This window comes from Gossypium raimondii, chromosome 11 (genome assembly GCF_025698545.1).
Source record: "Gossypium raimondii isolate GPD5lz chromosome 11, ASM2569854v1, whole genome shotgun sequence".
NCBI classification, from domain to species: domain Eukaryota; kingdom Viridiplantae; phylum Streptophyta; class Magnoliopsida; order Malvales; family Malvaceae; genus Gossypium; species Gossypium raimondii.
The window spans coordinates 57,714,502-57,727,983 of NC_068575.1; the positions used below are offsets into that span (position 1 = coordinate 57,714,502).

At 31.7% G+C, this 13,482-nt stretch overlaps 2 protein-coding genes across 3 annotated transcripts; both read right to left on the minus strand.

Annotated features, from left to right (window-relative positions):
* Window positions 1-2,462: 2,462 nt before the first annotated feature.
* LOC105802452 (metalloendoproteinase 1) lies at window positions 2,463-3,432 on the minus strand. Its single transcript, XM_012634099.2, has one exon. The coding sequence runs from the start codon at window positions 3,422-3,424 to the stop codon at window positions 2,543-2,545; it is 882 nt and encodes a 293-aa protein (XP_012489553.1). The 5' UTR covers window positions 3,425-3,432; the 3' UTR covers window positions 2,463-2,542.
* A 3,863-nt stretch (window positions 3,433-7,295) lies between these two features.
* On the minus strand, window positions 7,296-10,750 carry LOC105802451 (putative ribonuclease H protein At1g65750). Of its 2 annotated transcripts, none has more exons than XM_012634096.2 (9): window positions 10,523-10,750; window positions 9,998-10,159; window positions 9,362-9,436; window positions 8,965-9,066; window positions 8,722-8,814; window positions 8,485-8,628; window positions 8,273-8,380; window positions 7,695-7,746; window positions 7,296-7,587 (listed from the first exon to the last, which is right to left on the minus strand). In XM_012634096.2, the coding sequence occupies exons 1-9, from the start codon at window positions 10,619-10,621 to the stop codon at window positions 7,553-7,555; spliced, it is 870 nt and encodes a 289-aa protein (XP_012489550.1). In that variant the 5' UTR covers window positions 10,622-10,750; the 3' UTR covers window positions 7,296-7,552. The 2 variants fall into 2 exon arrangements, with proteins under 2 accessions (XP_012489550.1, XP_012489551.1); XM_012634097.2 differs by having other exon boundaries at window positions 9,998-10,156; window positions 10,523-10,749.
* Window positions 10,751-13,482: the final 2,732 nt, after the last annotated feature.

Sequence of the window (13,482 nt, forward strand, 5' to 3'; positions counted from 1 at the left end):
GTCATCCATTCTCCTTGAATTTAAAGGGCCCTGTCATTCCCTTTCGACACGGATTTACCGATGCCTCTGCTCTTCTAACAGCAAAGATGGCTTGCCATAGATCCTAAATCATAGTATGTAATTCAGCGTGCACGCTAACTCTGGAATGATGATCGGTTTGCGAGTAGGTATATGATTATTTTTCCCAAATTTGGATATATTCCGAGAAGAAATCTCGTCAATTCGTATTCGTTTGTCGTAAGTCAATTTTGTGCTCATCATCGAGCACTTCAGGTGCCTCGAGAATCAGTTGTCAGAATTCAAATTGTCGCAACACTCTATCCGTCTGGTGCATTTCGACAGTAGCATTGTTGACCAATGGGACCTTAACATGCCAAATGTTCAGATTTTGAAATAATTCATCCGTAATTACTACCCGAATTGTCGAATCCTCGTATGGTGTCCATTGAAACTATATGAACGTGATAAAAATATTAGTTATATACATAATACTAAATACTAAATATGAAACAACCATTTTATGTATATATATTTTATTTAATACTTATTTGCGCTTCCGGTCATTGGTCTAATAGAAGCTATATATCTTCAAGAGTGGTAGGTATTTCAACATAACTCGCCGGATGGTTCCACCTAATTAAATAAATTTTTAGCATACAATTTTATTTTAAATCTATATAATAATTGTAAAATCAAATAAAAATTTTACCTCGTTATGAGTGAGAATGTATATGGGTGGTTCACTCAAGGATGTAAAAATGGGAAACGAAACCGAGCCTATGATTGTAGTAGTGATAGGCAACATCTGATTTTGGTTTTATTTGGTGGTGTCGCCCCGCACATCTCTCGGTACAATGTTGCCAACAAGGCAGACCCCTAACTAAATTCACCAACTGCTCTAAAATCAATGAGTTTCAACAGCCACCTCAGATGTACGAGGTTTCGTGACAAGTCCGGCATCAAATAACCTCCAATCATCTCAAGGATGTATGCCCGAGCATATCATATTCTTTCTACTACATTGGAATCATTCCCCTGCTCTAAGAATGTGTCTCGTAACCAGCCCATCTCGATCTGACCTTGTAAATATTATCCAGAATCGCACCCAAAAGATCGTAGCATATGGCTCCCTAATCAACAGATTGAACAGACCCGATGAGTGCGGATCTATCCACCAACAATCCTAATTGTAACTACACGTCGTCCAAAGTGATAGTACACTCTACGCATGGAAGATGGAATATGTACGTCTCGGGTCTCCACCTCTCTGTTAACGCGCTGATGAGTTTTGGATCCAACTTGCACTCTTGGCCTATAGTGGCCACGTGCCAAAAACCCGCTTCCCTCAAGTAATTTTCTATCAACAGTGATGGAGGACCAGACATATTAAGAATATAACATTGTAACACCCGATCTACAGACTGTTATAAAAAATTATAAAATACAAATTAATTAAAATCACATTAATGAAAAAAATATTAAATATATTCAAAAATTAAAATTAACCCTTACCATTTTCATTTGTTCGACGGAGATATGTTTATGATCGAGACGAATTAGTTCCCCGGCCACTGCTAACACGATCAAATATTTTTGAAATTATAAAAAAATAATACTAATTTAGAAAAAAATTAAAAGGAATGAATTAATTAAAGAGAGCTTTGAGAAATTTAAGGAGAAATTTGAGAGCTTTGAGAAATTTAGGGAGAAATTTGAGAATTTTTTGCCAAAATTTGAAGAAATATTGTGTGAAATAATAGAAGGGGGGTTTTATATAATTTTTTTTACCGTTGAACCCCCCAAAGGTAAAAAATAAAATAGTCGTTGGGAAAAAAATACGGAGCAAAATGCGCCCTTGGGGGAGCGATTTTACTGCGTCAGCAAAGCGCGTCCATGTCAGCGCGTTTTGTGCTAACATGGCAAAATCGCTCCCCTAGGGGCGCGTTTTGCTAAAATATCACCCTAAAACGCTCCTACGTGGACGCGTTTTGCCAAAATCGACCATTTCCGGTAAATAATATGGAAATTGACCCATTTCCGTAAATATATTTGAAAATGGGCATTTATAGGTAAATTAGTCATTCCTAACAATTTTACATGCAAGATGAACATGATAAAAGAAGAAGAAAAAAAACACAACACAACATGAATACACAAATGTTAGAATATATAAAAATTATATAACATAAATTATTACCATTTCAAAATTTATATAATCACAGGAAAATATAGCAGAAGACAATACAAATATACAGTAAATGAAATAAATTCATCAAGTGGAGGTTGGAGAATAAACTTGAGGAGGGTAAGGAATGAATAAGTTGAAAGTTGATTTTATAATTGCAGTAAACTAAAATTCTCGAGTCATCAAACTAAAATTTATGTATAATTTTAAAATTTTAATTAATATTTAAAAATATTTTTATTTCAAAAAAAATTAAAATTTCAAATAGTAAAACATATTTTTTATAGCAAGTAAAATATCACCCATTTTTATTCATAAACAACAATAATTTGCATCAAAACATATAAGTTCATTTTGTTACCGACCAAAGTACAAAGCTCGTATGCCATCAATATCATCTTGGCCTAGATTCCTTTTGAGCCTATAATATGGGTACATAATCGCATTTGGGTCCCGACTATGCCCAAGTCCTAAAATATGTCCTATTTCATGAATAGATACAGATTCTACATCGATTTGATCTAGTCTTGTAAGATTATTAGTACTCCAATTCTCGTCAGCATCGTAATGAAGCCTCCCGTCTTCGGGTGCAAAAGCATGAGCCAAAATATTTCCGGGGCCATCGAATGGGTAGTTGTCCCAATGAAAACGACGATGAAACCCCACCACGATGTCTGATGGATTGAATACCCACGCTTCCCGGAATGTGAAATTGGAAACATCAGCCCATTTACCAAATGCCCTAGCGATGATAGGCCTTAATTGTCGGTCACTAATCACATATGCACTAGAACGTAACTTGTAGGTCAATTGGCGTTTGTTCCATCGAGGCATCCCATTAAAAAAGGTATAGTTAGCTACCATACGAAACTTGAAACCATCATTTGAGTCGTTGAAAACATCTCGAACGCCACATCTAGGGGTTGACATTTTTTTCATGGTATCAGAGTTGATTTTTCCTGTTACCTCGAGACGATAGTATTGTTGGTAAGCTTTAAGCGCAGATTCTAACAAGCTATCGAAATGATCAGTGAAATTGACATCGTTAATGGAATAATAATACCCAAAGGCTTTCAAGTATTGCTTAACGTGATTAAGTCCTTTGAATGTGTATCCCTTTTGAGCTCCTTCAAATAATTGGAGAGATCTAGAATGAGATTCGGAATTAACAAATAAAGACTGTATTATAAGCAACAACAAAGCTTGTGAGATTATATGATGAGAAAGGTTGGGAGCCATGGTTTTTTTGCTATAATCAATTGAAGAGATTTCAATTATTTATATTCAAATTTTGGTGATTATCTTTGCTAAAGCAGCTGTTTTTACATTAAATATTTGGCTACCTTATTCATTATGAAAATTAATGAAGTTAGGTTTTCCTTGAATTTTACTTTTCATGCTACACAATCTAATGGCTAGTTGATTGACTTCTAGATGTAAATTTGTATAAATTTTCAGTGTAGATAGGTTGATTTAATGGAACATATATATGGTTTCTGTTATCATATATAAAGGGAGGAGGGTTAATTTTATATAATTTCGTAACTTTTGTTAAATAATTTTATTATCACGCGGGTATAAATTTTAAATCGATATATATATATATATATTTATTAGGAGGGTAATATCTTTAATGAGAAAGGATTGTATGAAACTATAATTTCACGTCATCCCTATCATTTTTCAAGGATAACGACAAAATCAGATTTTTCCTACTGATTTTCAACCTTTTCCTCAAAAAATTCAAACTAAAAAAAAGAAGAAAAAGCTGATTTGTCATTCTCCTATTTGAAAGGGATAGGGATAACGTGAAATCACAATTTCATACAATCCCTTCTCTATCTTTAATATATATTAAATATTGAAACCTTTTTATATCAAATAAAAAATAATTTTAATTTACTTAAAACTCAATGTTGATTATATACGTGAATAAAATATGAAATATTAAAATATTAATTGTACAAAAATTATAAATGTGTGTATAATTATTTTAATTTTATACTAATATAAATGAATTTATGAAAGATAGTTTCAAATGAGAAATGATAAGGTCTAAAGCCAATAGCTATGAAGATGCAATTCGGTAAAAATAATAGAATTAAGTTAAAATATTATATAAAATAATAATTAAATAATTTAAAAACTTCAATTAACACCCAACCTTTTCTAAATGGCTCTTTATTTTATTTTTTATCATCAACATAGTATTTTAATTACCCTTAACTAATGTTCACAAAATCGATTTTCTATTTAGCTTCCTATTTTCTTCCGGCCTCTGGGACATGTGATTTTCAAATATTTCTCTATGACACTTCCTCAAACGTAAGGTAGAAAAGGAACACAAATCTCCCACACAGGACGCAAAATAAGGACAAGCGCTCATAACCCGAACGTCCACCATCACTCGAATCCTCATGTAATTCCTAAAACCCCTAGTAATGGTGTTTGCGTCATAATCGACAAACAGGCCAATAAAATTACAGAATTGTTGGGCCATTGCTTCCAAGAACAAACTATGCAACAGATCATGCACCTATACCCAAAAATCACAGAAGAACAAAGGAACTAATATCAGATCTTCCCCCTCAACCAATTTATGAACCAATAGCAAATGGGTATTGAAGGTCCACAATCCCCCTTCTAGCACACAGTCGATATCAATCTCGTAAAAGAATCTAAAAGGAAATTGCTTGTCAGCCTAGATTAGAGATCGCCACCGATTTGCTAGACCACTCCTCATTGACTGAAAACTAACAACACTAGCAATCAAAAAACTGGATTTCCCATGCCTCATCTTCATCGTCTTCTATTGACAATCCCACAAGTTCCTTCTCCATCGACGGTCTGTCATCTACAACACCCAAGACCAAACCAAATAAAAAGACAAAAATAAAGAACAAGAAAGAAAACAGAGATAAAAAAAAAACCGTGCTACAAGAGACCTAAATATTTTTAATTAATAATTTCTTAACATTTTAATATTTATTCTATTAATTTATTTTAATATAAATATTATGTTATTAACTTTTAATGATTATTATTTAAAAATAAATATAGTTTTTCTAAATATAAATATTATTTTATACGTTTTAATGACTATATTTAACATAAATATAATTTTTATATATATTTATATTTAACATATATTTTAAAATTATACTTTTATTAATTAATGTAAATATAATTTTAATAAATTTTAATTATCTATTATATTTAAATACCTATTTTATTATAATGTCCTTGTCATTTTCAATTCTCATCTTGCCACTATTATTGTATTTGAATTCAAACATATATCTAATTGTTAATTTTAATCTCACCGTCCATAAAAAAATAGCCTAAACTGCTGACCAAGAAAAGAATCCAGACCATATGCATATATGCTTTAAGAAATATCTTTAGAAGATAAGAAAACATTTGAAAGATTAGACATAGATAATCTCTTAATTTTTCTTTGAAATCACTGAGGCTTAATCCATAAATTACCAATTTATTGAAATTAGGGCTAACCTGGTATAATTTAGATAGATTAGGAAATAAATTACTTAAGTCAAATTAACGGGTAAAATACCAAAAAAAGCTACTTTTTTTTTAAATTTATTGAAATGGACCCGGTATTTTATTATTTATTGGAATGGACCATTTTCCCCTAAATCGCGTCCATGTCAGCGCGAAGTCAAGGGACGTATCAGCAAATCGCGTCCACGTCAGCGCGCTTTGATGACATGGCAACAAATCGCGCCCACGTAAGCGCGATTTCGGTAAATTTAAAAAAAAAATTTGCTTTTTTTGGTATTTTGCCCAAAAAGAATTTCAATTTATTTATATATTTAATTTTTATTTTTCACTTCTTACGCATTAAATTGGGATAAGTTTTCAAAATAAATCGAGTTTTATTTTTTAAAATATAATGAGAGCAAATAATTAAGTAAAAGTAAAAAGAGCGTTTAATGCAATGAAAATGGCATGAGTAGGGCATGCAGTGAAATGTGGCATTTTTCAAGTTTCCGTAATCATTTATTGTCCCACTATTAATGTTTTCATAAATTAAAAACAATTAATCAGAAAATAAATAAATAAAGTCAAAAAGAGAAAGTTTGTTCCTACTTGGAAGCATATTAATATTATAATAAATACCATAAAATAAATAGTACCGAAATTTATTAAACAACCATCAGTGACCGAATTATTAACTAATTACAGTGACAATAGCCCCCGCAATCCGCAGATTCCTGATTTTCTACACTCCTTCACACCTAAAGTCAACATTTTTGCGTTGACCGTCATAAAAATAGATAATTTGGATTTAAAATTAAACTCGTAATTTGTTCGCATAAATTTCATAGTTAAGAAATTTTATTTATTTTCGTTATTAAAATTAATTATTTTTATAATTTTATTTTATAAAATAACATTTTGCCCATCGATTATACATAAAACGGGTTAAAATGTAAATTTACCATTATATTATAAATATATTAAAATTTATTATTATATTTTATTTACTTTAATATTTATTATTATAAATGAAAAACCTGGGCAATTTACAATTAAAAGCCACTTTTTAAAAAAAAAATTTAAATTTACCGAAATCGCATCCACGTCCCCTGACTTCACGCTGACGTGGACACGATTTAGGGGAAAAAGACCCATTCCGGTAAATAATAAAATACCGGGCCTATTTCGGTAAATTTAAAAAAAAATAACTTTTAATGGTAAATTGCCCCAAATTAACATGTGAAATACTTATTTAAGATGTGAAAAATTCTACAACTAGAAAGCACTTTCTTATCATTAATTAAAAAGTATCTTAATTATGCTTATTGTGAAATGTGATTTTTTAGTAAGAAGTTGACTTAACCCGTTAACCAAAGCCCAGTTGAAAGCCTAACCCTAAGGGCAGTTTATTTTGGTAAAGAAAATCAAAATCTTGGAGGTAGGAATTTAATATTCATTTAATTCGTCTTTAATGAAGAACCTCAGAATTCTAACTCAATGATGCTTACCTTACATTTCATCTTCATATTATCTCTAATTCATTAATGCCCTCTCTTTGATTAACACATCACATTCACACTCTCTTACAGATTTCATGGACTAGATCAAATGCTCATTGTAACCGAGAATAATTCACATTTCATGATAAACATGGACAAAAGTTGGCTTAAAAGGTTAGTTTGATTTTTATCCTGGCCAAACCAACAAAGCTTAACTGAAAGGTTGAATATGATCTAGTAACCTTATCAGCCATCATAAAAACTACATTAATGTCTGTGCAAGCTAGGGCATTGACAAATGTGATGAACCAGTTAAAACCTCGAGTACTTCGTAGGCATCTTCGATAGTGTTGGCCTAAACTTGGGTTTACTTCAACAGCCAGTCCTCTTGAACCTGGCCATCTGCATTGCAACAAAATCAATCTAATATTATACTGGCACCAAGACTAAAGTGTCGCAGACTTCAGAAAGCCACAAATAAAAGGTTTGATGAGCTTGGAGACCCTTACTCATGAGATTAACGGCTTGGTTTGCGAGAGCATCAGCTTCGGAGTTAAATTCCTTGAAAATAAGCAATGTCATTTGCATCCCAGAGTCGGAGAACAAGAATCAATTATCCGAGTTGACATTAAAAGAGAGAGTTCCAAGAATTGTTTGAAAAAGAATACAACAAAACCACAATCACAAAACTAACCACATCTGTACTTCTAAAGCATCTGAAAACATAGATGACCAGAAAATTATCATGGGGTAAGGTTTTCTTATATTATAGACGCATGCAACTTCTAATGGCCAGAATCTAAGTTATAGAAGAACTAAGCCAAATATGACAAAAGAATCCTAAATTCATTATATATCCCCATAACTTTCATATTGCTTCATTACTATTTATAAAATCTAGTCTAAAACTGGCAATGACATGCTGTTACCCAACACTGATTTGTTCAATATTTTCCAAGTTTTTCCATGTATTTGGATAATCATACTCCATGACCATGTCCAAATATGTTTTGCATACGAGCGTCAGACAATGGCACTTAAAAGGAAAATGAAGAGTGAAACGTAAGAATTTATTATCAGCCTCTACCCTGTCAACATGATTGATCTGGAATGATATGAACTTATCCTTGAGATCCTTTGCCACTTTATTCAACTCAACCAAATTCTGACTTTTAATTTTCCACCGACCCTGAACCTGTTACACGAGGAAATTACAAAAGAATGATGTGAACAAAATAAAGAAAATCACGAAAACAGAGAGAATACTAGAATGTAGTAAAACACAGTAAAACTCTCAACCTGCATACAGACAAGGTTAGAGTCTCCTTGTACACGAACATGTTTGAACCCCTTTCTAAGAGCATATTTCATCCCCAAAATGGCAGCTCGATATTCAGCCACATTGTTCGTGGCAATGCCAACGCCTTCACGCAATCGACAGACCTATTATATTTCAAGGTTAAACACAGCTAGGCCATTAAAAAAAGAATGATTCATACCCTAAAAGTGTTGCATATAATTCAAGTGACATCATACCACTCTTCCATCTTCAGTTCGTAAAACAGCTCCTGCACCAGCTGGTCCAGGATTTCCTTTAGAGGCCCCATCGAACTCAATGATATAGTACGGCTAGATATTGACATAAATTGCATCCTTTGTTAAAAAACCAAAGTACAGAATCCCATACAATTGTAGTCTAATCATTGTCTTGGTGCTGATAACAGCATCAATTTAATGAAATAGAAACATTTTAATTCCACAATGATACCAATAACTCACAGAATTTGAGGGCATCATTTGAGTTGAAGGCATCACTTGATTAGTAAAGTTCATATGATTTATCCTAGGATCAGTGTAAAGTGAGGTTGATCCAACCAGATCCTGAAATTAGAGTAAAAAACCAGTCAACTTAGTACAAAAACAGAAATGCTGTTAGGTATCAGTCTTGCTTCTCTTTCAATTAAGTAACTATAAGAAATTACTCAACCTCCATACTTGTAACTATTTCTTTATTTTGAAAGCTGAATCCCATACAAAACCACTTGAAATTTAGACTACTCAATCATCTAAAGATTGCCATATGTTTGTGCCTAATTCTTTGATCCAGACAAGTTGGACATAACGAGTTATTGCCACAGAATCACAGTTTAATATTCTTTAAGTTTCGGGAAAGAACCTTTCCAAGTATTTGATGCAATCTATTTGGTGAAGGGTCCCTGTTGGATGTGTTTCCTCTGAAAGAAGTTGGTTGCTGAAAGCAAAATAGCATTTTTAATGAAGATTTCCTTTTTTATGACACAAGTTATGCCAAGTAAGAACAACATATCATCTCATTTAAGAACATAGCATACAGATATACACGCGATTTTCACCTACAATTCTTTTCACTACAATACTACAATTATCCAATCACATTCAATAATTATGTCAGAGTCCACCACTTATAAGTGCAGGCTCCACATAAGTTTTTACCTGGACCCTACATAACTTTGAATTCTAATAGGTTACTTGTAGTATCGTAAGTGATATATTCCTCATATACACTAGAGTTGTACAAACAGACAGTAAAATGAAATATGATAATCAAAAAGGTGTATCAAAAGAAATCCTCACGTTATACCTGGAAACTTTACATGCAAGACGAACATGTCACAAGAAAAATAACACAACAAGAATACACAAATATTAGAACATGTAAAAATCTACATAACACAAATTATTACCGTGTCAAAATTTATATAAACACGGGAAAATATCGCAGAATACAATACATATTTATATAAATTCATGAAGAGGAGGTAGGAAAATCAACCTGAGGAGGGCAAGGAACAAGTTTGCCAAAGGTGTTATCATTAACTTCAGAGGCACTTATGGAATAGGCAGCATTTTTTAGCCCACATGAACCAAGGTACACCTCAGCCTGCTTTGACAAGCCATATCCTTTATATACCCTCAAGGAAGGATCATATGCCTGCTAAGCAAAATTAGAACACCTTTTATACTATTTAAAGCACATGTCTTTATACCTTATTCAACAGGTAAAGTCAAAACAGATTAGCTAAACCCGCACAAAATAACAGCATTGAAGAAGGATTAACGTAAGTACAAGAAATTCTAACATTTGAATGAATGAAGTATTGAGTATCTCGTCAAGGTAAAGCAAACCCAGAATTGGAAAATATATATAATTTGATTAAGAAAAACAAAAAGACCCACTAGCAAATTAGCCTTAAAATTTTTGGCAAAAAAAATCGCCTTAAAAAAAGTGAAGTAAAAAAACCAACATTGCTAGAACGTAATTACGTAAATAAGTGAAACGAAAAAGGGGGAAATTTACTGAAATTCCAGCTTCTGCTATTAGATCCCTTAAACTTTTGTAAATGCCAATAACATCTCCCTTCTTAACAACATAAAAAGCATCTTTCTCTTCCTCCATTGATGACCCAAAATCTTGAATTTACAGATATTGACGATGAAATAAACCCAAAAAAAAACGTCTTTAAAGAATTTCGAAAGAGTGATTAAGAAGCTTTGAAGTACAACTGTAAGTGTCAAGGGTTAGTGGTAGTGGTCTTTTCAAAGTAACAGGGAACACGAGCATATGGCAAACGCTGATTTGGGCTTTGGCGGGAACTCGAAAAGAGAAAGAACAAGACAAATGGCCCATTGATTATGGACTTCAAACCCAATTTCATAAAACTCTTTATGCTTTTTTTTATCAAATTTAAAACGGCTTATTTAATGTATTATTTATTTTCTTTAAATTAAGAGTTTTCTAATTTAATCTATTATTTATTTTATTATTTTTACATGCAATTATCTTATTGGATTATCTAAGTAATAAATTACATCTAATTAAAATATATTTCACACATAAAATTTTCACATCATCCCAATGGTACTCTCATTTAATTTGTTAAAAATGGTACTTTCATTTAACAAATAAAAACAAAAAACAAAAGTTGTAGGTAAAAAATTCAAATATACAATTAATATCCTTTTGACAAACATGCAAACATTAGTAATTAAATGTTTCATTAAGCGAATTTAGTACTCTCCATGCATGCTTTGCTTTCGAGAATTTCCAACATAAAATCTGCAACTTTATTTTGTAATCACGGTTTTTTCACATCATCGGTATTTATCATAATTGATTGCAAAAATATTCATCACTTTTATAATCACAAATGATAAACACACAGCATGACAGTAGATTAATTTGTGACTCAATTTAAATTCTTGCTAATGATCAATGGATAATGGCAGGTTGGCGAGTGATGCATAGATTTCTGCACTGTATTTTTCTTGCTGCAATTCCTTCAAGGAGAAACCACAAGCTTCTATTCCAGATTTCTCTTCTACTTTGTCTGAATATGATTTATCAAGGTAGATGCGAAGTAAAAAAAATTTTAGGGGTTGAAAGATAATAAAATTTTAATTTTATTATATTTATAATTTTAAAATTTTTAAAAAGTCAAAATGTATTTTTATTTTTATTAATTTAAAATTTTAAACCATCTAAATAAAAGAATTTCTATTTTAGAAAGTTGAGACTTGCGAACCCCTAACTACCGCATTATGGGATAGCTCATTTTGTAAGGCTTTTTTTCTTCATATATTTAGGATCACAATTTTACATCCATATAACAAAATCCAGTTAGTTTAGATAGTTTAAAAAGGGTAAATTACAAAAATAATCATTTTTGTTTACCTCAAATTATATTTTAGTTACTTATATTTGAAATATTATGTTTTAGTCACTTATGTTATCGTTTTGTTACGAAGTAGTCACTCTGCCATTAAGCTTCATTGCCTCGCTAACGGCAATCCTACGTGACAGTCCTAAATCCTAATGGGTTTTAAATGCCAGCTTGGATGTTTAACTTGGATGGAAATAGTTTTTTTCAGTCAAAATGGAAAAGAAAACTAAAAGAAAAAAAATAAAGATGATTTTTCTTTTCTAGTTCAAGCTATAATTAATTAAATTTATTTAATTAAAAATATATTCTTGTCCCAATTGGACATCCAAGTTTGCATTTAAAACTCATTTAGATTGCCACGTAAGATTGTCTTTAGGGAGGTAACAAAGCTTAACAACAGAGTGACCAATTCGTAACAAAATGATAACGTAAGTCACTAAAACGTAACATTTCAAAACATAAGTGACTAAAATGTAATCTGAGGTAAACAGAAGTGACTATTTTTATAGTTTATCTATTTTAGAAATAAAATGAAAAAGTAAACATTTTAAAAAAAAATTCATTTCAGCTGCAAAATATAAAACAACAGTAACGCGTTAGGAGCATAAAAAGTTGGGCGATTTTATATGAAGTTAGGAGGAAATGAAGGCTACCTTTCCAATTCCATTGTTTCCATTAATATTTACTCATCAGTCACTTTTGGGCACAAAATAATTCATGTTTGCTTTCTGGAAATATGTCGGGTACATGTTGGATTTATGAGTTATTTAATAATTTAAAAAAAATGTTACATGCTTTAAAATTCCAACTCAAATATGAGTTGCTTTTTAAGTGAGGGTATAATAAATCAAGCTAGTTGGGATGATGCCACTATTGGTTACTGTCTTTACAGTACGAGTAGCTCACCTCACCTGCTATTAACAAGCACAGCTTGCCATTTGGAGAGGGCAAAGGCTACTGCTGCCACTAGAATAGATAGAACTTATTCCCTTTGTTTAATGCCTTTGCCTATGGTAGATAAATTTAATTAAATTGTGTCCACCTTCTTCATGTGAAACAGCCTTTAAAATTGTCACTGTCCCCTAAAACCCTTGCAATTTCTCATCCTCTACCTCAATTCCCCAGGAGCTCAACCCTAACAGCAGCAGACAAGCCTCCTCAATGTGCAAAATTCAATAATTTTCCTCGCAAACTTGGGTCGTCTACATACACTAATTTAATATTGAAAACAATCTTCCATTAAATCTTTTTCCAACTTTGACGAAAATGAATTTTCCACTGGAAAATAGATTTGGGTCTTATGTGCACTAACTTTGTGCCCCGATACTCTACATATTTTACTCTCTCTTTTTTTAATAAAATATTTTACCCTAAAAATATATAGTATGAACTGTGTAAATAATTTTCCATAAAGAAAATGTCAGTAAGGATGTGACGATTATTGAGTGAATGAGAATTTTAGCTCATTGTATCTGATCATTTGACCCCATAGTCGGGACCTTACGTCACTAATAATTCAAATCCATCCCTTTCTTTTCACCTTAAATAAAAACAAATGAATAAAATAATAATTCACTGTATTCCTTAAAATAATTCA